This window comes from Syngnathoides biaculeatus, chromosome 3, assembly GCF_019802595.1.
Source record: "Syngnathoides biaculeatus isolate LvHL_M chromosome 3, ASM1980259v1, whole genome shotgun sequence".
Classification (NCBI taxonomy): Eukaryota; Metazoa; Chordata; class Actinopteri; order Syngnathiformes; family Syngnathidae; genus Syngnathoides; species Syngnathoides biaculeatus.
Genome location: NC_084642.1, coordinates 27,582,374 through 27,608,031, shown reverse-complemented (window position 1 = coordinate 27,608,031; position 25,658 = coordinate 27,582,374). Strand labels below are relative to the sequence as shown.

At 41.0% G+C, this 25,658-nt stretch overlaps 1 protein-coding gene across 3 annotated transcripts in view; it reads left to right on the top strand.

Annotated features, from left to right (window-relative positions):
• The first annotated feature begins 9,707 nt into the window (after positions 1–9,707).
• The window catches only part of LOC133498371 (protocadherin-9), a 258,441-nt gene continuing 242,490 nt past the window's right edge, over positions 9,708–25,658 (top strand). The window contains exons 1-5 of one of the 3 annotated variants that reach the window (XR_009794291.1): positions 9,708–9,803; positions 9,960–10,188; positions 11,142–14,250; positions 18,815–18,914; positions 19,161–20,202. Coding sequence is in view for 2 of the 3 variants with exons in the window: in XM_061815106.1 (XP_061671090.1) it covers positions 11,215–14,250; positions 18,815–18,862 (3,084 nt within the window). In the remaining variant the exon portion in view is untranslated. Of the gene's footprint in view, positions 9,804–9,959; positions 10,189–11,141; positions 14,251–18,814; positions 20,203–25,658 lie in introns of those variants that run through there. The other 2 variants (XM_061815106.1, XM_061815105.1) reach the window with 2 other exon arrangements.

Sequence of the window (25,658 nt, the reverse complement as noted above, 5' to 3'; positions counted from 1 at the left end):
GGGCCAGACAACACATCTGACACTAACAACACACATTGTCCGTATGAGACTATAAGACAAATATGCTCTTTCACGATTGCACTATTGCAGCATTTGCTATTTCCTAAACCCCTGCATCCCGTATTTTACTGGGCTTTATCTTGTCAACTCCAATGCCATCAGATACACTTGTTACTCTGGCGATGGACGACAACACAAGTGGATCCTACCAACTGTATTACAAGAACAAAATGGAGGAAATATGTTTGTGGTCACTGGTGCTCAAGACAGGAGATGATGTCATTTAGACTTGCTTGAGGTATGTCCTTGTAGTTTTAATAGGATCTACTGTAGCTCACAATCAGGGAAGAAAATGTTATGCAGGCAAGCAAACTATTGCTAGCGCCATCAGTTGTGCATAAAATTGCAGCTGTTCTGGCAAATCATGCACCAAACTTTGGGTGTAGGTTGTTTGATTACAGTAAGTTAGCACCCATTATTTCTGTGATGTTGAAAGTTTGGTCCGACTTGACTGATAAGAATACATGACCTGACTAGAGCAGTTCTTTTCAACCTTACTAGAGTCAAGGCGCATATTTTACAATTGAAAAATTTCATGGCAAACCAACAAACGAAAATATCACAGAAAGGGGCTATAGCTGCTGTATGCACTACCTGCTATCTAATAGAAGGCCATTTTTTGTTCTGTTTCTCACTTTGCCTCACTGGCATAAACAAATGAATACAGTTACATTATTTATTGTAAATATAATTCTTTAAGGAATTCAAAAAAACATATAGAATAAATGAGCAAGTCTTAAATAGATGCATTGCTCAATCTTATGATTGGATCAGTGATTGGTTATCTTTTTTTTTAATCGCTGATCTGTGATCGGACCCAAAAATCCATCCATCCATCCATTCATCCATTCTCTACTGCTTTTCTGAATCGGGTCACGGGGAAGTAGGTTCAGCAGGGATACACAGACTTCCCTTTCCCCATCACTTATTCCAGCTCTTCCGGAGGGATCCCAAGGCATTCCCAAGCCAGCCGAGAGACATTGTCTCTCCAGCGTGTCCTGGGTTGTCCGCGGGGTCTCTTTCCGATGGGACATGCCCGGAACACGTCACCAGCGAGGCGTCCGGGAGGCATCCGGATCAGATGCCCCAGCCACCTCATCTGGCTCCTCTCAATGTGAAGGAGCAGCGGCTTGACACTGAGCCCCTCCCGGATGACCGAGCTTCTCACCCTACCTCGAAGGGAGAGTCCCGACACCCTGCGGAGGAAACTCATTTTGGCCGCTTGTATCCGGGATCTTGTTCTTTCGGTCACGACTTACAGCTCGTGCCCATAGATGAGGATAGGAACATAAATCGACCGGTAAATTGAGAGCTTCGCCTTAAGACTTAGCTCCATCTTTACTACAATTGACCGATACAAAGTCCGCATCACTGCAGATGTTGCACCGATCCGTCTGTCGACGTTCCTCACTCATGAACAAGACCCCAAGATACTTGAACTCCTCCACTTGGCAAAGGATCTCATCCCCGACCTGTAGAGGACACACCACCCTTTTCCGACTGAGGACCATTGTCTCAGATTTAGAGGTGCTGATTCCCATCTCAGCCACTTCACACTCGGCTGTGAAACGCTCCAGTGAGTGTTGGAGATTACAGCTTGCTGAAGCCAACAAAACCACATAATTTGCAAAGAGCAGAGATGCAATGCTGAGGCCACCAAACAGGACACACTCTACGCCTCGGCTCCACCTAAAGATTCTGTCCATAAAAGTTATTAACAAAATCGGTGACAAAGGGCAGCCTTCGCGGAGTCCAACTCTCACCGGAAACAAGTTCGAAGTATAGTAGTAATGCGGACCAAACTCTGACAGTGGTTGTACACGGCCCAAACAGCCCGTATCAGCGGTCTCGGTACCCCATACTCCCGAAGAACGCCCCCACAAGACTCCCTGAAGGACGCGGTCGAACGCCTTCTCCGAGTCCACAAAACACATGTAGACTGGTTGGGTGAATTCCCATGCACCATCGAGGAAACTGCAGAGGGTGGAGAGCTGGTCCACTGTTCCACGGCCAGGACAAAAACCATATTGCTCCTGCTGAATCCAAGATTCGACTTCCTGATGGACCCTCCTCTCCAGTACCCCTGATTAGACCCTAACGGGGAGGCTGAGGAGTGTAATTCCCCCCTATACAGTAGTTGGAACACACCCTCCCTTCTTAAAAAGGGGGACCACCACCCCAGTCTGGTCCCCCGAAAAAATCCTGATTGGTTAAATCCTACTTTTCATTGGACTCCATTGGACAACATTTTGTAACTTTTTAAACACAGACTTGAAAGAGATTTTTGAAGCTGTTTTCTGAAATTGTACAATTCCATGAAAAAAAAAAAAAACCTCATGAGGACATAAACTGTACTGAGAAGAAGCTTAGCTTTGTAACAATTGCTGCCTCAGGTTTGTTTGGGATTTTTTTTACCTATTTAGATCTTCTCCAGATGTGTAAGGTCATGTGGAGAACATACTTGAGATGGACCTATTTTCTTGTTTCTACTGAGTTGAGTAATGTTCAGCTCTCTTGATCATGGCTGTTACAGGGCTTAAGTTCCACAAAAGTCACTTCGGTGATCGTTGTCGCTTGAGGGTCATTGTTGGAGGGTAAACCAGGGTTCTGCTCTAGTCACAAGGTTTTCATCCAGAATATTCCTATACTTTACCTTTACCCTTAGGTTTATTATTTTGCTGAGAAACAATATGTAGAGGGAAACCAAGCCAGACCAATTTATATACCGTATATAAAAAGTCCAACCATCCCTGTTCAAATTTCTGTGATATAAAAAAAATGACACCAAGATAAATCATTTTAAAACATTTTCCAACATTCATCTGACCTACAACCTGGACACCTCAACTAAAAAGAAAATGAAACGTGTTTGAGAGCCGAAGTAAAAATTAACAACTTTGCACAAGCGTATAAAACCTCTCACAACACACACAAACACACACACAAGAGTACAGTCGCTCAGGTAGCACAGAGAAAATGAAAGTTCTGGTTTAACTCGTGTGTCCTCGTCACACGTTTCTTTCTTCTGATAATGCCTCATGTTGTCAATGTCAGAAAGGTACTAATTTCGCAATATATTTATTGTAATTTATCTGCAATGGGTTGAACTACATGGTCATATTGAGAGTTTTTTCCCTACAATCCAATTCCAATGAAGTGTTAAACAGAAATAAAAGCAGAATATAATTATTGGCAAATCATGTTCAACTTATATTTAATTAAATACATTACAATAACAAGATATTTAATGTCAAACTGATAAAGTTCATTGTTTTTAAAAAACAATCATTAACTTAGAATTTTATGGCTGCAACACGTTCCAAAAAACCTAGACGGGTCATGTTTACCACTGCGTTATTCTCACTTGTTCTTTTAACAACATTCAATAAGTGTTTGGGAACTGAAAACACTGGAGCACCGAAGCTTTGTTGGTGGAATTCTTTCCCATTCTTGCTAGATGTAAAGCTTCAGCTCCAGGATCCATTGTTGTATTTTACACTTCATAATGCGCCACGCATTTTCAAAAGGACACAGGTCTGGATTGCAGGCAGGGCATTCTTGTACGCGGACTCTTTTACTACAAAGCCCTGCTGTTGTAACACGTGCAGAATGTGGTTTGGCATTGTCTTGCTGAAATGAGCAGGGGTGTCCATGAAAAAGACATTGGTTGGAAGGCAGCATATGTTTCTCCAAAACCAGTGTGTACTTTTCAGCGTTCACAGATGTCTCAGTTATCTATATGTGTGACATGGGCACTAACACAGACTCATACCATCACAGATCCTAGCTTTTGAACTTTGCATCCAGTCCAGGTAGTTCTTTTGCTCTTTGGCCCAGAGGACATGACATCCACAATTTCAAAAAACAATTTCAAATCTTGACTTGTCGGACCACAGAACACTTTTCCAAATTGCATCTGTCCATCAGATGATCTTGGGCCCAGAGAAGCTGATACTGTTCTGTGGGTTGTTGACAAATAGCTTTTGCTTTGCATTGTAGAGCTTTAGGTTCACAACGTAGCACTAAATTGTATTTATTGCCATTAGTTTTTTGAAGTGTTCCTGAGCCTGTATGACGATATTCTTTACACATTAATGTCGGTTTTTGATGCAGTGAAGCCTGAGGTCGTGAGCATTCAGTGTTGGTTTTCTGCCTTGCCGCTTACTTGCAGTGATTTCTACAGATTCTCTGAATCTTTTGATGATATTATGGACCATAGATGATGAAAACCCTAAATTTCTCCCAGTTGTACGTTGGGGAACATTGTCCTTAAACTGTTGGACTATTTTCTCACACACTTGTTCACAAAGAGGTGAACCTTGCCCCTGGTAAGTGAATGAAAAATAACCTTGTTGTACAAAGTATATGATGAGGTTAAAAAAAAAAACTCTCAACAGTCTTTTTTATTACATCTTTCAAATGAGATTTTATACGTCATACTGTATGACCTGTTTTTTCCAGGGTACTTCTTATGCCACATATGCCTCTACAGTTTTTCTCAGGTTTGTTATCTCACTATTTAGTGGGTTGAACTGGCTGCAGCTAATGTTGCTGCCAGTCAAGCTCCTGACAGGTGATGAATAATGTAGTATGCTAATATATGTTCTAGGAGGTGAGGTGCACCTCCTACAACATCACACCATAGACAGAGCCCAAGGGAAGCGTCCAAACCCGAGGCCTTCGAAATCCCCATTCACCAATATAGTCAATCAGACTGCTCAGCTTCATTCGATTCTCACACTGATTTATTGACTTTCTGATGCTGTTGAATTGGCTGCATGAATAATACACGAAAACAAACATGTTTTGCTTTGAAGCTCATGAAAGCGAAAGGTCACAGCAGTAATTAATGTATTTTCACAATAACGGTCTTTAAGGCAGGATAGACTCTACTACCCCGGCAACCCTAGTGAGAATGAGCATTACGGAAAATGGATGAATGGATGCTCTTCGGGGGAGGTGCTCGAAAATCTCAACAGCTGGTGGTCCAATTTTGTGATCAATAGCATGCAACCACAGCATCTTCCAAGTCCATTAATGCGGATTGTAGACGGATATAATTTTTCAAATACATCATTTAGAATTTGTTTTTGTGATTAAAATATATTAAAGTGAGACTTTGCAGTAAATTCAAACCAAAAACACTGTTTGTCACAGAGTCCTACGGTAAAATTATTAGTACGACCTGAAAGTAGAATATTATTAAAATCATATTTTGAAGAATGAACCCTCTCTGGAAGCCATCTAATGCTGTTTATTTAATTTTTGTTATTAATTTTACAACTTGGCACAATCATTAGCACATGCCCACTGCACACACGGAAGCTCACAGAGACATCCTATAGGCTCTCACAGCGTAGACTAATATCATGTATGTCAGGTGAGCCAGAAGCAGTGGTCCCTTCCTTGAGGCCAATTCCGGGGTGCAGTCGACGTGTTCGCAGCCAGCCATGGTGCATTCTGAAATGACCAGGAAAAAGCCCCCAAACCGTGTGAAATGAGGCTCCATTCAAGTAATGCCAGCAATTTGAAAAACACATTGTTTCTTTAAATATAACTTTATAATTTTAATTCAGCGCATGCGATGTAATGGATGTCATCAAAATCATGTTGTTTTTCCCCTGAAGGGTTTTAATTGACATTTTTGCTTTGTGAATCCTTGTTTTGAACACAGCAAAAGTATCAGATTCAATTCTTCCATACCAAACTAGGAAAGAGTCACTGCAACTGCTGATGAAAATCTTGGCCTTTAAGCTCTCTAACAAGAACAGTAATGACCCAGTGGATAATTGGCGTCGTGTATGCTGTGGACGGTGAATACCAATCAGGCATTGCTTAAAAGTTTACTTTACAATGTTGTAGGCAAAATCCACTAAATTGATACCTGAATAATTAGTATGCTACTTCATATATTAATGATTTATAACAATTAATGGATTTAAGATTTTCATTTATATGCATTGTTTGGTTTAATGCTTTTATGAATCTTTTATAATTTGCAGGTGCTTAATGTTTGTAAGTTGGTGAAAGATCTTATTTTAAATGCTCTGGGCAAGAGAACGTTTTCCAGTTCTTTGAGATTTCAACTCTATTGTTGGGTAACCTGGGGAGTGTGAACAGTACTCAACAATTAGTTTAGAATCAATTTGAAAATGTTAGAAATGTTGATGTCTTTCGCTGCAATGAGCCAGTCCAACCACGGGGTAATCCATTTTTTTTCTTTTTAGAAAAAAAACCCCAGCAACCTCCAAATGCTTGTCTTTTAATGCAAAGTGCTTGGGCTTGGGCCCCATCTTTGTGGCATATTTGAGTTACATATTATTTTCTAGACAGCGCATTGAATAAGGTCAACCATTTCTTGCCAATCTCCTTCCTGACTTATATGCAAGCAAGGGGCTCTGGGTCAGAAAGACAACCAAGAAACTGCTAGAATGGCTGAAAGAACCTTCTGTTATGCTCCTTGAACAGTCTGATCCTGACCTTGAGCAAATGTGCTCATCAGTGGAACCTAAACAAAGATATGCATCCCTTTTTGTCCATCTTCTCAGCCTACATAATGGCAAAGGACTGGATGGAGGACTTAAATATCTTGTTTTGAAGAGGGTGCAGTATGATTATGTTAAAAGCGGCTCTGTTATTAGGATATCGAAAACATAGCAATTATATTTAAATTATATTCTTATTGTAATTCACCCACCACAGCTGGTATATAAAAAAGGATATAAGGTAAATAGTAATAGCATTTTGAATTACTGTCCTTAAACGTGGTAAAGTACTGTAATTGATACAATGCAAATACAAAGCAAGATTATCAACAACTAAGTGATCTCATACATGGAGAGAATGCAGAAAGCAGTAACTCAGGAGTGGACTGTGGCTTTTAAAGTCCAAGGACACTAATTTAAGTCCCACTATGGGCAAAAATATCCATCCATCCATTTTCGGAGCCTCTTATTGTCACAAGGTGCCTGAGCCAATCCCAACTGTCATCGGGCAGGAGGCAGGGTACACCCTGTACTATCTGCCAGCCAATCACAGGACACATGGAGACAGACAACAGTACCACTCACATTCATACTTAGGGGCAATTTAGAGTGTCCAATTAATATTGCATGTTTTTGGGATGTGGGAGAAAACCGCAGTGCCCAGAGAAAACACACGCAGGCACGGGGAGAACATACAAACTCCACACAGGCAGGGCTGGGATTTGAACCCGAGCCGTCAGAACTGTGAGGGCAACGCTCCACAGCTGCTACACCATGCTGCCTGGGCAAAAATATATTTTGAAAAATTGTGTTGGGGAGATTGTAGTCTGTTTGCTGACAAGGTGCCCTTGAGCAAGGTATTGTCTCCATCACCACTCTAGCTTGAGTGGCACACCTCTTTCATTATGACTCTTTCCAACCGTGTCTGTGATGGGTCCTTAGCTCTGCCCCTGGTTGTCATGGTAACAAAAGGAGTTTTTGGCATTGGCCGGCAGCAATGGGGACGGGATGAACAAGAATTAATTTAAGTCACAATATATTGACAAAAATATTCATTCACCTACCCTGACTCACAATTGAATTGAAGTGATATCCCATTCTTAATCCATAGGATTTGAGTTGACATCGGTCCACCCTTTGGAGTGATAACATCTTGAACTCTTGCAGAATGCTTTCAACAAATTGCAGGTGCGAGTTCATGGGAATATTTTACCATATTTCCAGAAGTGTGTTTGTTTGGTTAGACACTGATTTTGGACAATAAGGCCTCCCTCACATTCTGTGTCCTAATTCATCCAAAAGTGTTCTACAGGGTTGTGGTTTAGGATTGTGCAGGCCAATCAAGTTCATCCACATAAAACTCTCATTCACGTCTTTATGAACATGTTGGAACAGGAAGGGGTCCTTCAAGGTGTTCTTATAAGTTTGGAAATAAGGGCACCACTATGACCACCTGGTTAGCATGTCTGACTCACATTTCTGAGGGTCCGGGTTCAAATCCGGCCTCCCCTCTGTGTGGAGTTTGCATGTTCTCCTCATGCCTGCGTGGGTTCATCCCGGGTAAAAGCCACCCATAAAAAAAATATATATATATATATATATATATATATATATATATATATATATTATAAAGCCTGTAATAAGGATCACCACATGACTTGACTCTTGAAGGTTACGTTTTTCCGCTCCCACATTACATTCAGACAGATTTGAAACGGAAGTGATACTTCACAGTGCATCCTGGTTGCAAAAGAACACTGATAGACTGAATTGCAAAAAAAAAAAAAAAGAGTCGTGCTACGAAGTTTCTTGTGTTAATGGACTGCTAAACAAGCAAAGAGCCACCAATGGGACATGTCCAGTCTAGTTCTACCCTCAAGACAAATGGTTTCCCGGGTTCCTTTTCGAATTAGGGTGTGTGCTGTGCTGTCATTAAAACACTAGCGGGTTTTTCTTTGTGTTATTCATTCTATGTTCATGCATCGCCTTGTTTTGAAATGAGACAAGGTGTTGCTTTGAGAATCCAAACTGCACAGTTCAATTATTACGGGAAAACGGGCCTCAAGATGGCAGTGTTCACCATGACAGACCAGGACAGCCTTTAGGTTTAAACCTATGGCTTTCCACAGCAGCAACACAGACAGAGAGCAATGGATGATTTTGAGGGTTATACACTGGATTGTAATTAATTATTGCATGGCGGAGGGAATTGAATGACGACTTGGCCCGAAAGGAAGGCTGATCATCAATTTACTGTTGTCTGTTTATTTTCCGTTTGTCACTTCGAATGAGTAATTCTAGGCTTCCTCGGCTTCAGGTTTTCATTTTGTTGTTGTTACTGTTTCAACGAAACGTCAAATGACCCCAAATAATAAATAAATAAATAAATAAACCTCTCTCTCTCTCTCTCTCTCTCTCTCTCTCTCTCTCTCTCTCTCTCTTTCTATATATATATATATATTATATATATATATATATATATATATATATATATACGCACACACACACAAACACACGCAACTGTCGGACTTTGATGAGTGGGATGACTGTCAAGGTTATTACTTGGAGACAAATGCTGATGAGTGCCTGCAGGCTGCCAAGTGCAGAGGACACAACGCAAATATGCCGCTCGTGCAAACATGCTTCGAGACAGCTTCCCCTTCTTGACTTCAATGAAGTATGACTCTGTTGCAGCTCTAATGCTTAAGCAAGACAGATTCATGGATGAGTGACATAGCGTATTTTTGGGGGGAAAGTGCTTTAAAGTGGTGTCGTTGCACACCCATCCCGACAACAGCCTAACAGGTTGACTTTTGACTTTGAGATACCATATCTGAACTACTACGGATCCACCTGCGTGCATACAGAGAGAGGACAATCATCGTCAATCATTTTATTTTAGCACTAATATTTTCAACCGCTCCTTCATCGTTATCATCAGCTCCACACTCTTTTTTATTTATTTATTTTTTCAAAGGGGGTGGGGGCTAGGGGGTAAAATGATGGTGAAACGTCTCCGCAGCCTGCGGCATCTTCGCACAGCATCCCACCGCGCACAGACCTCAGTTCTGCTATAAGTGACGCTCCTCCGGGCCAATGTTGTTCGTGCTACGCCTGTCGACGGTGTTGAAAGAGAGCCGGCTTGACCAATGGAGAAGATTCGGCGGGGTGAGTGGGCGTCCGTCTACTTCAGCACTCCTCCTGTGGCTCGACCGAGGAGCGAGAGCGAGAGAGTTGAGGCAAAATCAGAAGCTCCCGGTGAGTGCGGGCGCAAGAATGGGTTGCGCGTAAACGTTGCGCATTAGTGTGACATTGAACGCCTCTTGTTTGAATTTTCCAACAACTACGGTAACAGACTCGGACATTTTACACCTCTCTTTTTATTCTTTTTCTTTTTTTTTGTCTTAATCCAAGGGCTGCATGCCAGGGTGGAGGGACGATGAAGCCCCATGGACTTGAGACATGAGGGGATAAGAGTGGGTCCACTTGCGCTCATCTTGTCGGCGCTGTCGGCTTTACAGGTAGAAAGTGCGTTTTTTTTTCCACGGCAAGTCAACCGGGAGCACAAACAAACAAACACAACAAAAAGCACTGACCACCTGACTGCTGGGAGATGAGACGCTGATCACCGCAACAGCCGCAGGTGACATGCTTACATCATTTCCATTAGTGAAGTTAAATTAGACAAGAAATAACTGAGGAACGCACGATGTTTGTGCGACTCAATTTGCCATTTTCCTGGTGTCTGATTGCCAATGTCAAACAACGCCAATCCCTATGAATGTCTTCAAAGGACTATGAGCTGGCATACTTCCAATTGTTCTCGGGTTATATTTCTAATTTTGGGTGTGTACACTAAAACGAAAAAACAGATCTCATTTTCCAACTGAGAATTTAACATTTATTACTGATTATGCTTGAAAATCCTAACAGATATGCTGCCATTCATACAGGCGCCCACACGCAACTCAACTCTTTAATTTGATCAATTTATCTGTAAAATTAATGAGAATGTGTAACCCGTGGTGACGTTTTGTGAACATTGGGCTGTGTAGTGTATCCTAATAGAGCAGGACACATAAATATATCTAAATGGCTGATTCAGTGATGTGATGAAGAAATTCTCTGAAATGTTCCTTTAGATAATTTCGAAAAATAAAACGCACTGGGCCAGATTTAAACATGATTTGAAGTAAAATTCTTATCTTGTTTAGTTTAGATGGGGTTGAAAAAGAGTTATTAAACTTCCACCAAGTCATTATAATGAGTACAATGTAATGGTATTTTAAAACCTATACTAAATGTATTATCACATACGTTGGAGTAGACAATTATATTGCTGAATCATGACAGTTAAATTGGTGTATTATATGGAATGTTCTTAAGAGAACATACAATGGTGAATGCCATACTTTCATTCAAAAGGTGGAACAAATTGAAAATGGTTCATGAACAAGACTCATTATTTTTACAGTGGTTAAGCCAAATGGTTTTGGGGGAAAGGCAGTGTGGCGGGTGGGGAGGAGGTGTTATTTTGATGTGATTACCATGACTTATTAAGTATTGACTGAAAGCATTCTATTTATGTGTTTCCAGGGTTGGAAGATTCCTGTCATTTGTGAGAAGTCTGCTACAAAGGTTTCTTACAAACTTTTGCCTCTCTCCTGTCATGGATCTAAAAGACTATTACCTGTTGGGTGCCCTGCTTGCTTGCATATGGTTAGATCCTTCAATAGCCCAAGAACTCATCTACCCCATCAGGGAGGAGCTGCAAGAAAATGTCCTCATTGGAAATATACCGAGGGACCTTAACATTTCCCATACAAATGCTGCCACTGGAGCAAGTTCTAATCTTGTGTACCGGCTGGTCTCCAAAGCTGGAGATAACCCTCTGGTCCGAGTTCTGAGCAGCACCGGTGAGATATTCACAACATCAAACCGAATAGATAGGGAGAAGTTATGCCCTGGTCCCTCCTTTGAGGACAGCGAGTGCTCCTTTGAAATTGAAGTGGTCATCCTGCCTAATGATTATTTCAGGCTGATTAAAATCAAAATAATTGTCAGAGACACAAATGATAATGCACCCATGTTCCCATCCCCTGTGATCAACATCTCCATACCAGAGAACACGCTCATTAACAGTCGCTTTGCTATTCCGTCGGCCACTGACCCAGACACTGGTCCAAACAGCGTCCACAAATATGAGCTTATCAATGGGCAGAGTGCCTTTGGCTTAGACATAGTGGAAACGCCTGAGGGGGAGAAGTGGCCCCAGCTCATTGTGCAGCAGAATCTGGACAGAGAGCAGAAGGATACGTATGTGATGAAGATTAAAGTGGAGGACGGTGGTAGCCCACAGAAATCCAGCACTGCCATTCTCCAAGTGACAGTAACAGATGTCAACGATAACAGACCTGTCTTTAAAGAGAGCCAGGTAGAGGTGCATATTCCGGAGAATTCCCCTCTTGGCACATCTGTTGTTCAGCTTCAGGCCACAGATGCAGATGTAGGGGCCAATGCAGAGATTCGATATGTATTTGGGACTCAGGTGTCCCCGACTACAAAAAGGCTCTTTGCGCTGAACACGACATCTGGCTTAATTACTGTGCAGAGGCCCCTGGACAGAGAAGAGACTGCAATACATAAGCTCTCTGTTGTGGCTAGTGATGGCAGCCCAAGCGTCGCCAGAGCTATTGTCTCAATAAATGTGACTGATGTGAATGACAACCCCCCAAATATAGACTTGAGATATATAATAAGTCCCATTAATGGCACTGTTTTCCTCTCTGAGAAGGATCCCATTAATACCAAGATAGCCCTCATCACAGTGTCAGACAAAGACACTGACATTAACGGCAAGGTCATTTGCTTCATCGAGAAAGATGTGCCCTTCCATCTCAAAGCTGTGTATGACAACCAGTATCTGTTGGAGACATCTGCACTGCTTGACTATGAAGGGACCAAGGAATATAACTTCAAAATTGTGGCTTCTGATTCTGGAAAGCCGAGCTTAAATCAGACTGCCTTAGTGAGAGTGAGGCTGGAGGATGAGAATGACAACTCGCCTATTTTCACTCAACCCGTCATTGAGCTGGCTGTCATGGAGAACAACAAACGGGACCTGTTCCTGACCACTCTTAGTGCCACGGATGAGGACAGCGGGAAAAATGCAGAGATCGTTTATCAGCTGGGACCAAATGCATCATTCTTTGACCTTGATCGCAAAACAGGGGTTCTGACTGCATCCAGAGTTTTTGACCGTGAGGATCAAGACAAGTTCCTGTTCACGATAACGGCAAGAGATAATGGGACACCACCCCTGCAGACACAAGCAGCTGTCATTGTGACTGTGTTGGATGAAAATGACAACAACCCAAAGTTTACACATAACCACTTTCAGTTTTTTGTATCTGAGAATCTTCCTAAATACAGCACAGTCGGGGTAATAACAGTGACAGATTCTGATGCTGGAGAAAATGCTGCCGTTTCTCTTTCAATACTGAACGACAATGAAAACTTCATATTGGATCCTTTCTCCGGCGTTATAAAGTCAAACGTGTCATTTGATCGAGAGCAACAGAGTTCATACACTTTTGATGTCAGGGCTGTGGACAGTGGCAGGCCTCCTTGCTCTTCAGCTGCCAAGGTGACCATCAATGTCATTGATGTGAACGACAACACCCCCGTTGTCATCTCACCCCCCTCTAACACATCTTTTAAGCTCGTCCCTCTGTCCTCCATCCCTGGATCTGTAGTTGCGGAGGTGTTTGCTGTAGATGGCGATACAGGGATGAACGCTGAACTGAAATACACTATTGTGCATGGCAACAACAAGGGTCTGTTCAGGATTGACCCAGTCACCGGGAACATCACCCTGGAAGAAAAGCCAGCACTGAGTGACATAGGATTACACCGATTAGTGGTCAACATCAGTGATTTAGGATATCCAAAGTCCCTCCATACCCTCGTGCTGGTATTCCTTTATGTCAATGATACTGTGGGCAACTACACTCTTATCAATGATCTCATCCGCCGTAGAATGGAAACCCCGATCGAGCGCAATATCAGCGAAAGCAGTGAAATTTATCAAAGTGGGGACTATTTAACAATAATGATAGCCTTTGTGACTGGCGCCTTAGTTGTGATTATTGTCATCTTTGTGACTGTCCTGCTGCGCTGCCGGCACACCTCCAGATTCAAAGCTGCACAGAGAAAAAAACAGGGGACCGAGTGGATGTCACCAAATACAGAGAACAAGCAAAATAAGAAGAAAAAGCGCAGGAAAAGGAAATCTCCAAAGAGCTCCTTGCTCAACTTTGTTACCATTGAGGGAAACAAACCTGACGACCCTGCCCACGAGCCAATCAACGGAACCATAAGTCTGCCCACCGAACTGGAAGAGCAGGGGATTGGACGGTTTGATTGGAATGCCACACCTACGACCACCTTTAAACCAAGCAGCCCTGACCTGGCCCGACACTACAAATCTGCCTCCCCGCAATCAGCGTTCCACCTCAAGGCTGACACACCGGTCTCAGTGAAGAAGCATCATGTGATTCAGGAACTGCCACTGGATAACACCTTTGTTGGGGGCTGTGACACCCTTTCCAAGCGGTCCTCCACAAGCTCCGACCACTTCAGTGCCTCAGAATGCAGCTCCCAAGGAGGGTTCAAGACAAAGGCGCCCATGCACACCAGACAGCAGGTAAAAGAGCACTTTTACTGGTCTATAAGTAGTGCCTATAACTGCCCTGTTCCACAGTGCTAAAGTGCCAGCTACGATTTAAGACTCACACTTCACTTACTGATGCAACAATAAAGTAAATGAAGCACACAGATTTTCCAAATTATCAATCTTAAAAATGACAAAAAAAGACAGCGGTTAATTATACAGTTTATGGACTCTTCTGTCACAAACATAATTTGTTGGTACAATGAAAGACTCCTGGTTGTGTCATGAAAGTTTGTACTAGTTTCAATTATCAAAATGAAAATGGGTGAGTGGCTGCCTTATTTTATGTATTCTGCAACCAGGATAGCTCATTGGTGAAAAAAATACAACTGTGCATTTATCTCTTTTGAACCACTGTTCTTTGTGAAAGAAACATTTTTTTCTCGCCTATCTACTCAAACCTGACAACAGGTACACGATCTCTAAAAAGATAGCAGGTGTTTCACTTCTCATAAAACTTAAGTGCATTCATGTTTTTCGTTTGTTTCAGTGTTCTAGTTTTTACCGTGATATTACACAGGACCGTGCTACCTTTTACATAGCTGTAAGCAAAAACACCAGTAACAACTAGTCCGCTATAGTGTCAAATGTGAATGTCGCAGATGGCTTTGCCACATCATCAAAGTCGAAATTGCATTTTTGCTCTCAAAGCACACTAACTATCTGGGTGAGGCTTGTATTGGACTTGATACATATCCAATTGAAAAAAGGTTAGTCAATAATGAGCCTCAAATTTCAACATAATCCATGCTGATTTTTTTTTGGGGGGGGTGTATCAAAGCCTTATTAATTTTTTCTGCTAATAAAGCCCCAGTGCACAACAAACAGTTCTAATCTAATATAACACACACGGACAAATACTGGGACCAGACGAGGTGGGGGATGAGAAAGAGGACAGAGGGAGGGCCAGGAGTGAGAGTTGTCAGTGGCTCAGGCTTGACTGGTAGTGGTACTGAACCTTCAGGTGGCACTGTTGAGCTGCATGGCAATGCCTGGCACACCACCAACCTGCAGTGGTCCTTGCAAGGCAGGAAAAGAAAGGAGTGAAATCTATGTTGGCGTTCAAAGTGAAATACTCTCTTCTAACGATGCTGTGCCTGCACAGGGAAGATTGATATCGGCAGGTAGAGATGAGAGTGATAAGGTCTCGCCAGGAGAGTAAGAGGAATTACAGGGGTGATGCTGTGCGAGACTCGATGTCGATGTGTACCTCCGGGTGACTCCATGTGGACTAGTATTTAATGCCTTTTTTTATGCAAGAGACAGGAGTCAAAAGAGGCATTCAGTTTGCCACGGTTTCCCAGACACCCGTTAGTGTGACTGTGTGGTTGCTGGCAACTCCGGTGGGGGATGAGACAAGGTGATGACATGGGTGGTTTTGGGGTGTGACAAGCAGGATTGCACATGAGATATGACACTATATAGTAAGCACATCTTCATTGATTCTTTCACTCACACTTTGCTTTCTGAAAGACTTATTGGAGTCGATAATTCTGACACATGATGACAAGGAGCACGCAAACACATTCTATTTTATGTTCTGCCTACGCAAATAAGGCAGACACTTCAGCGGCACCTGTTCTTCAACAATCTCGGCTACTTGATTAATTATTCTACGTATACAAGGGTCAAAACTGTCCTTAGTTTGTGCCTCACTCTTCTTGACCAGTTTGATCCTCTCTTTTAGTCTCTCATTCTATTCATTTTGATGACATTTATTTTATTCCTCTGGAATGATTTCCTCCAAAAATATAACATCATTTTCAGAATTTTTTTTTCAAGTTCTTCTGAGTGCAGGACAAAGAATTCGTCGTTGCTTTCCTTATACTTAACACCAATCTTTGGGAGCTTGCTGACCTCAAAACATGTTTTTATTTATTATTTTTCCTATGAATTCCACGTCATCTCGCTGAGGTGTGTATATTTGAAGTCAAATGCCTGTTATAAGGCCGATATGATAAGATATTTAGTAAAAACTGGGATGAAGCGTATATTTTCAATGCTTTTCTTGAATACAAATTTTCACGTTTTAAAAAAATCTTTTACATTCTTGATTCTTGTCTTAATCAAGACACTCAAAAAAAGAAAAAAAATTACAATGTGAATGGAACTAAAAAGAATTGCATTGAATTGAAGTTTGTAACACCAATTTGGAACACTGCCTGAAAGGGGAACTTAGTTCTTACGTTATTTTCTGATGAATAACTAAAGTCATTAATCATTTCCGGTTGTTTTATGTTCACGTGAAATAAGCAACTACGTGAACAAGGATATTTAAGGCAAAGACATGGCTAAAGCCTCAGGGGAATAGTGTTTGAATTGATTTTTTTCCCTCCTGGATTGAAAAGCCATTCTATTTTAGCTCTCTGGAGTCACTTCTATGCAGCATCAGCATCAATCAATAAATACGAAAATTGAAAGTAAATTGATTAACAAGTAGCTGGAGAGAGGATAAAAGGTCGAGAGAGCTGTTCAGGAAGGTATGAAAATTCCACTGATAGTATTTCCCTCTTCTTTGATAAATAAAATTGGAAAAGAGAAATAGGAGACATTTTAAGTGGCAGCATCGCTGTGTGTGGCTTTCGAGAGACCCCCAGCATGCTGGTAGCAATAGGCGCAATCCTTGCCTTGTCTGTCTTTTTTTCTCTTATTATTTATCCTCCAGGGATCAACACAAGTGGAAACAACAGTGAGTAAAAAAGCATAAAAACGCTGTCCTACTTTTGCAAGCTTCTAAGAAACCAAGCATAGTATTGCTGCAGTTTCAGCATTAGTTACTTCCTTTCAGTATTGTAGGTTTCACTGAGTGGTACCTGTAGAAAATAACATGGAGACTATTCTCACACAAACGCGAGATACAGGTATGGTTCCCGAGCATAGCACGTGCCCAGTGGCTATGAATTAACCACACACTGCAGATTAGATCCAAAGGCTCATGTTCAGGACACATTAATATGATTTTATCCAGCGTACCAAGCTTATAAGTCGTCAGTGAGACAGTGTATTAGGCATCGTGCTAAACTGATTACAATCTTTGCATGAATTTTTCAATGTTTGTATTTGCCGGGACAAAATCACGGCGCAATACGAGACTGAAAATTTAACATTTTGACACCGTTCTCCACCTTTCAAGAATTTCCATGGTGACTGTGAAAAGAAGGCTGTTCATCATGTGAGGAACCAGTGACTGTGAGATGCGTCCATTTTTCCCACTCACTTTGTAATGGTAATGTGACAATACTCTGCATGTAGGTGCACAATTACCACCCTTATACGGGACTCACAATGATGCAACGTCGTTGCGCCAACGTGTCATGTGCAACGATCTATTTGCTGCGGACAATTCCCCCCCCCCTTTCTTTTCAACATAGCAGAAAACACGCATGCACTTCCATGTATGGACCAACTTTTTCATTTTTTGCACACTGTGGTCTGATGTGGAAATACTACCTCAGCAGTATAGATATTTTATAGGAACAGTTTCACTTGGTACTTATTCCATAATCTGATTGCAAGCAATGCAGTGTATTCCCAGAGTAATCAACTTGACCAACGAGGATTAGCTGACTGGAAATAAGCAACCTCTATAATAATCAACTATAGGCTACGCTAAGTGTAACGGGACAACAGAAACAAAAAAAATCATGAGAAAGAAATTGATTATAGCCTAATCTTTTTGTTAAATGAAGGGATAGATAAATGTACTGGCCATCGTGATTGAGAACCTTGGGGGACTCGTTCTTTTGTGCAGGTTCATTTGCCACATTAAGAAAAGGATTAGTGGTACATACGAGGGTTGATGGAAGCAAGGAAGTTTGAGAAGAGTAATGGACTATGACAATGTTGCACCTAAGGGGAATGTCTGTTGCACTTCTCTCCGTCTTCTTGGGTTTGCTGACAAGAATGCTGGCAGTGCGAATGACAAAGTGGGAGAGAAAAAAGCGACTGTTGTCGATTAACATCATTCACCGTGTCCTTGTACCGTACATGTAGAAAGTATTTTGTCTCTAGATTATGTGGTGGATGATGTAAATGGAACTGATTACAGTATTGTGGGATGCCTTTTTATTTAGGATTTAGAAGGGTTTAATTGGCATTAATGTATTATCACTGAGCAATACTGTCTAAAAATGAAAGATGCAAAGATATTCTAAAAGGAAAATGTGACCATTCTGTAATTTAATAGTCCTACCTAAGAGTCATCTAAATTAAAAAAAAAAAAAAACATGTGCAGGTTCTGCACAAACCTCACAAGTCATGGGGGGGAAGGGGTGGTCAGCGATAACACCTCAAGAAATCATAACTTATGTTCTATATGTGAAGTGAATGATTTTTGGCCTAAACTAAGTAATTGGACTTTAGCAGAAGCAGAGTAGATTAGATGCTTGAGGGCATCCAGTTTTGTCTGCACAAAACAACAAAATAAATCAACACTGTCTGTGAACCTGTTGGACTGTGAGTTATTTGGTTTTCTTTTTCTCTCTTAAACCAAATGAGGTGCTCGTTTCATTTATTTATTGTATATATATTTTTTCAGATGTTTTGCGATTCAATTTCTGCACCAAACAACCCGAAACACAGATGATGGCAAATTACCAGGATTTATCTTGAATATGTTTGTACACATTTGTATTCCTGTGAGTATATTTTCCACCCTCATCTTTAAGTTTGGCATCACTCATAAAATTCAGTTTTGATCATCGCAATTGCTGTCATATATCAAAGTGTTTGAGTGCGTGTGTGCATGTGTGTGGTGTGTGTGTGTGTGTGTGTGTGCATATGAGATTTTTCTTTGTCTGTCATTGTTTGTTTGTCTGCCATTTTTGGCTGACAAGCCATTCATCTTAAAAGTAAACCTCGTCTATCTCTCCAAATTCTCACAGCAAACTTGACTGATGATCAATCATCCCGAGAGTCACTATAGGATATTCCTGTTCTGCATGCACACAAAAAACCTCAACAAACAAAGATTATTTTGGTTTTCGTGGGACTGTGATTACTTCAGCCATATTCATGTTTTCACTAATCCAGAAAAGACTCACAATTTCTCTTCTGCAATCGATCAAGATGACATACTTGTGATATGCTTGTTTTTCCCCCAGCACTGCATGATAATGAAAAAAAAACTACAAAAAAAACCAAACAAAAAAACCTTTTCACACCATTCACGTGGCACTTGTAAAATACGAGTAGAGGGTGGAAGAAAATGTTTCTTGACCTGTTGCTTGTCTTTAAGGATGATATACAGTATAAGTTATAATGGTGCATCATTGTGTGAATGCCCTCACCCCAAGAACCCATCTCTTCTTTTCACCACTCACCTGCCCAACTCCCACTACCAATTGCTCCCTCCCACCTACTTCCCTCAGTCACACCTTTCACCCATCTTTTATCGGGGTCAGGGCTGTTACTTGTAATGTTAAATTCCGGATGGCATGACCACCTTTTTTGTTTTTTGATCATTTGTGACAGATGGGAGTGCTTTGTGTTCAGTGCCCACTTTGCTTCCTGGGAATGGTCGGGGAGGGGTGGTGGTGTAAAAGATGGGCAAAGCATTACTGTATGTTCTGACATGACAAACCCAGAGGGAGACATGTCTTTGTCATTCAGTTATTGCTACATTGAAGCACGGGCCGCTTCTCGGCTACTAGCTTGTGCCTATGTCCAAGCTAATAGTTGTGATAATGGCTTTGCCAGACAAACACGCCCAAAGCTAATCGAGGGGGGTGGGTCAGGAATTGTTTGACGTGAAATGTAACTGCAATTGACTGCTGTGCTACAAGGTCTCATCACTCACAAAAAACTCTGTAACCCTCATCAATGTAAATTTTTATTGTGCATATGAGATGTTTCATGTAAATTGAACTCCTGGTAATCTTGCCTAATGTGCTGTGTTAAAGAATATTGGACTTTTATTTTGTTTTATTTGCCCTGCTTTAAAAAAAAAAAAAAAAAAAAAAAAAAATATATATATATATATATATATATATATATATATATATATATATATATATATACATATATTGCCCCCCCCCCATGGCTATGATGTCTGAAAAGAACAAGAAAACAAACTGCCAATTATTTTAGTAGACTGCAACTCCTGTTTTTGAAAGCTTTATTTGAACAATGCTATTCTACCTTAATAATTTCATAATAAATGTTTTCAAGAGCTCTTTTCTTGTTTCTTATCTGTCAATTTGTTCTCCTTTTCTGATGAGCTAAGACAAATCGTATAACTCGGACATTTCAGGCCGTTACCGCGTTAACTGGCAAGTGACTCTGATCAACAGCCACAAAGCAAACGAAAGGAAATTGACAAAGAAACAAGTTTTTTTTTTGGCTCGGAACAGGTCAATGCAGTAGAACTATGGACTTGTTTGCCTTTTCTACTGGTTCTTTGTGAGGATGTGCCGTATATACAGTAGACAAGTCGCTTAACAACAGCGACATCACATCAAAGGTTAGCAGGATTTTGAAGGATTGGCTCCATCTCACAGCCAATTAAAAAGTCATAAAGCCATTCTGAACTGATTTAAATGTGTTTTGCACATACAGAGTGATCCATTAATCAATGTACACAGATATATACTGATGTGACAAAATATTTCCTCCTTATTTATACTTTTTTTGTTTTTGCTTGGTGGGGCATTTCAAATAGCCTACTGTTCATTTGCCATACTGCTTATCCCAACTCAGGGTAGTGATGTTCAGGAGCCTATCTCAGTTGACTTGGAGCGAGAGGTGGGGTTCACCCTGGACGGGTCACCATCCAATCACAGGGCACATATAAACATAGAAACACTCACATTCATACTCAAGGGGAAAATAAAAGAGTGTTCAATGAACAAAAAAGCTGTGATTTTGGAATGTGGGAAGAAGCCACAGTACCCAGAAGAAAAAAAAAACAAAACACAAAAGCCCAGGGGAGAACAGGCAAACTCCCCAAAGAAACATGGGCCACAGATTCAAATCCCCAACCTCAAAAAATTGAGGCGGGTGTACCTTCCTGCTGCCATATGCAGTAGTTGAAAGATTTGGCACTTTTAGAGGTGGCATGGTGGAGCATGTGTAGAGCATTAGCCTTACAGTTCCGAGAAGCGAGGTCCAAATCCCGGCCGCACCTGTGTGGAGTTTGCATGCTCTCCCCATTGTCTCCAGGAACTCTGGTTTCCTCCCACATCCCAAAAAACATGCATAATTTGGAGACTCTAAATTGCCCCTAGGTGCTATTATATGGGTGACTGTTGTCTGTCTCCATGTGCCCTACGATTGGGTGACAACCAGTTCAGGGTGCACCCTGCCTCCTGCCCAATGACAGCTGGGATAGGCTCCAGCACTTCTGCAACCCCTGTGAGGATAAGTGGCTCAGAAAATGGATGGATGGATAGTATGAAATATCGTGTAATATGGACGTATTGACAAGCCTGACTGATCTTGAGACAATAGAGATGAGCCCTTAATTAATCATTTGCATGTAAAACACAGTGCAAGTCACAGTTTAGTTGGAATGCCAATGAAAACAACGAGGTCAACAATTTCACAGAAGGTGTGGTTCAAACACTCGTCATCAATATGGGGGGAAAAAAATCACTCAATATTGGTCATTCTTACTGTCACATCTCCAGGTAATCCATTCATACTTACGTGCAGTTGCTAATTTTTTTTAGCACCTGTAAGGTTCCCCAGGTCCTCAGAACTGTGAGGCAAATATGCTAAACAGTTGTCTACTTTGCCACCACACATTATAACATCAAATATATAAATAGACATTAGATAAAACTAGTGTGTGTGCATTAACATAAGGAAAAACAGTGTTCAGGACCAGCGTTGCGTTTATAATCTCACAGTAGTAATTATGACTTTTAAAACTGAAGCTTAAAAAAAAAATCTTTGTAGATTCGATTGAATATAAAGGTATAGAATTTGGTCAAACTTTCTATCATTTCTAATCCATATTGTCATGTCCATCATTGTTTCCATCCTGACAAGAAAAAAACCCTCCACATATATTGCATTGAAACAATAGGGTAAACAAAGACACTTTGAAGAGAGTAGTTAAAGACATGATTTCATTCTTCATTCATTCATAATTTCCATCCATCCATCCATCTTATTAACCACTTATGCTCACAAGTATCGCAGGGAATGCCAAAGCCTATCCCAGCTGTCATTGGGTAGGAAGGAGCGTACACCCTTATATGGTTTCAGGCGAATCGCAGGACACATGGAGACAGACACAGTCACACTCATAATCACACCACGGGGCAATTTAGATTTTCTAATTAATGTTGCATGTTTTTGAGATGCGGGAGGAAACCTGAGTGCCCGGAAAATCCCACGCAGGCTTGGGTAGAACATGCAAGCTCCACACAGGGGCCAGGATTGAACCGGATCTTTAGAACTGTGAGGCCAACACTTTACAGCTGTGTCACCGCACCACCATCACTCACAATAGTAAATAAAAAAATTGAAAAAGTTACTTTCCTTTTGAAAACATGTGTAGGTGTGTGTGTGTGTGTGTGTTTTGAAAAGGGGATTTCAAAGTGCCACACCATCATATCTATGGAAAGTAGGCCTAACTCAGCTTAATCTGTTCACTCTGTTTGAAAGCCAGAAGCAGAGCTTAGTTTGCTTTTGGGATAGGAGGAGGTGGAGCAGGAAAAAAGGATAAATAAATAAATATAGGCTTTATAGTTTGACCCTGTGTGTACGGTCACTTTCAGAAAGCCATGTGGCTTTTCAGACTCGTATTTGAAACTTGACCTTTGACCCAAAGTATAATCACATTGGCTTTTCTCCCGAGAAAACAGCAAAACAAACCACAGTGACCATTTCTATAAGAATAAGGCCACATTTCTCAAGTTTCTGGTCTGTTATTGTGCATACAAAAATATTATATACCACCAAATACCACCTAGAATAATTCTTAGCCCTCCAAGTACCACCATCACGATCAACATTAACATACAGAAGCATAGTAGGCCCAAGTGTAAATCAAAATGAGGAAAAAGATCAATTCTAAACAATTAATTTAATATCATTGTAAGCCCTTGTAACAAAATGTACGGTTATAACATCCACATTGTAATTGAACATGGGAAAATACAATATATATATATGTTATTACTTTGAGGACGACAATTGTAGAACCACTTATGCAGGGGCTGAAATATGTATTTAACAAGTCAGCATTTTTCTCACGAAATATTCCATAGGTGCTAATGACCTGAACATTTCACCAGATGATGGGAACAACCCATTCAATCTATTCATAGAAAGAAAGTAGAACAAATGAGCTCAGAAATTAAGTTGTGTGTATTGATGTGAGATGACAAAGGTCAAAACTATTGCACGCGTGAAGAAAGGAAGGAGCTGTCAGGCACGGCTTCTGAAATGCAGACACCCCCCCCAAGACCCACCGCCCCTCAGAGATGGGTGTATGTGCTGCATTAAAAGTAAGGGGATGAGTGTGTGTCATGCATTAACATTCTGGGGGGGCAGGCAGGGTAGAGGAGCGGGGCGCATGAACTGGGAAACAGCACTGACATACTGAAAACAGGTCCGACGCGCGTACCCCCCAACCTTATACTAGCCCCCAAATAACCCTGAATATGTGTGTGTGCCTGAATTTGACAAGTGAAAAAAAAAGAAAAACTATTCAGTGCTGTAAGAGCGTTCAGAGTGAGTGATTAAGAGGCTTGGCTCCTGCAGGTCGGGCACATTGGGCAGGACAACCGGTGACAAAGACAGCCGCCCCACCCACCCCAGCAGTACTGACCCCAGAAACCAACAACATTACAGTCACTGCCCACGACCTGCACCCGAGTGTGGGAGGTGGTCAAAGTTTACTTTTACACTTACTTTATAGTCTTGTTATTGTCAGATGGCATTATACCTAGACAAATGAATCAAATATCTAGATTTAGTGTGTTGAAGAAGGGTGATCATCAATTACATACAGAAATTGATGTTTTCACTCTGCTGATATATTTTTCTCATACAATACTCGGTATTCTATGATGACATTTAGCCACTGATTAATGTCATTACAGTTTAAAAAAATGTTTTCACTTTAATAGAATTGCTTTCCTAGCAGTCGCTAACACGACACATCATGATTGTGAATATTTACTCGGAGGTCGATTACGCTTAAGCCACCAAGTACGCACAATTTTGGGGAAAGTGGAATCCTGTGGTTAAAATCCAAAAGCATCAAGTTGTTGTGTTTGTGTGTTATTCCCAGATGGCATGAAAATAGTTCTCAGGGGTGTTTTGGGTCTCCTGCACGCTAGTATTAGATAGAGAGAATCCCATTTTATGCATAGTGTATTGAGTAAAGTCTGTTCCATGGAGCACTGCAAAAACGGTCATTTTTTTTTCTTCTATTTTAAACGACATATAATTTATCCAGTAATTAAGGGTCAGCAGACATAAAAATGTCACCAAAGGTCATTCCAAAACTTTGGAATTCACTGAAACTCAAGGTCCAGAAAAGAAGCCCACAAAACCTTCAAGACTTAAAAAACTGTTTGTGTGGAGGAAAAGGCCAAAACCACATCAGAACAATGCATGCATCTAGTTTCTCCATACAGAAGGCGCCTTGAAGGTGCCATTGCAAACAAAGGCTTTTTTGTTTTTATGCAAAGTATTAAATAAATGTATTCAATACTTTTCCCTTGTGTCGTTTCACATTATTACACACAACCTAATGTTGAGCTTTATTTGTTCTACTTTCTTTGTATACGTGAATTATTTGGGTTTTTCCCAACACCAGGTAAAAATTTCATGTCAGTAGAGCCTTTGGGAGTATATTTAATGAGAAAAATGGTGACGTACTGGAATAGTACAAACTGATATTGTTTGGCCATAACATATCTTCAGCGAGATTTTTGAATATTATTTGAATCAGTGGGTACAAAATTAAACTGTTGTTTGTGTTTCATTTGATGATGAGGCGCAACGTATCAATCAAAGGTCAGGAATTTTTCAGAGTATTTGTTTTTTTCTTTTTTGTTTTGAAATTAATGTTGATGTTAGATACATTAAAGTTAAATGCCTTGTAGACAGTCCGTCACCATCTTTACTGAGACTATTGATTTGGAGTTCTTCAAAGACAAGTCACTTAAAATGCTTGGAATGAAACATATACTAAAACCATGCAAATACATACTGGAGACTCTAAATTGCTTCTAGGTGTGATTGCAAGTGGGACTATTGTCAGCCCAGCAATTGGCTGGCAACCAGTTCAGGATGTACCCTGACTCCTGCCTGATGATCGTTGGGATAGGCTCCAGCATTCCCGCAACCCTCGTGAGGCTATGCGGCTCAGAAAATGGATAGATGGATTTGTAAATGTTGCCAAATGCTTCTGCGACAGGGTG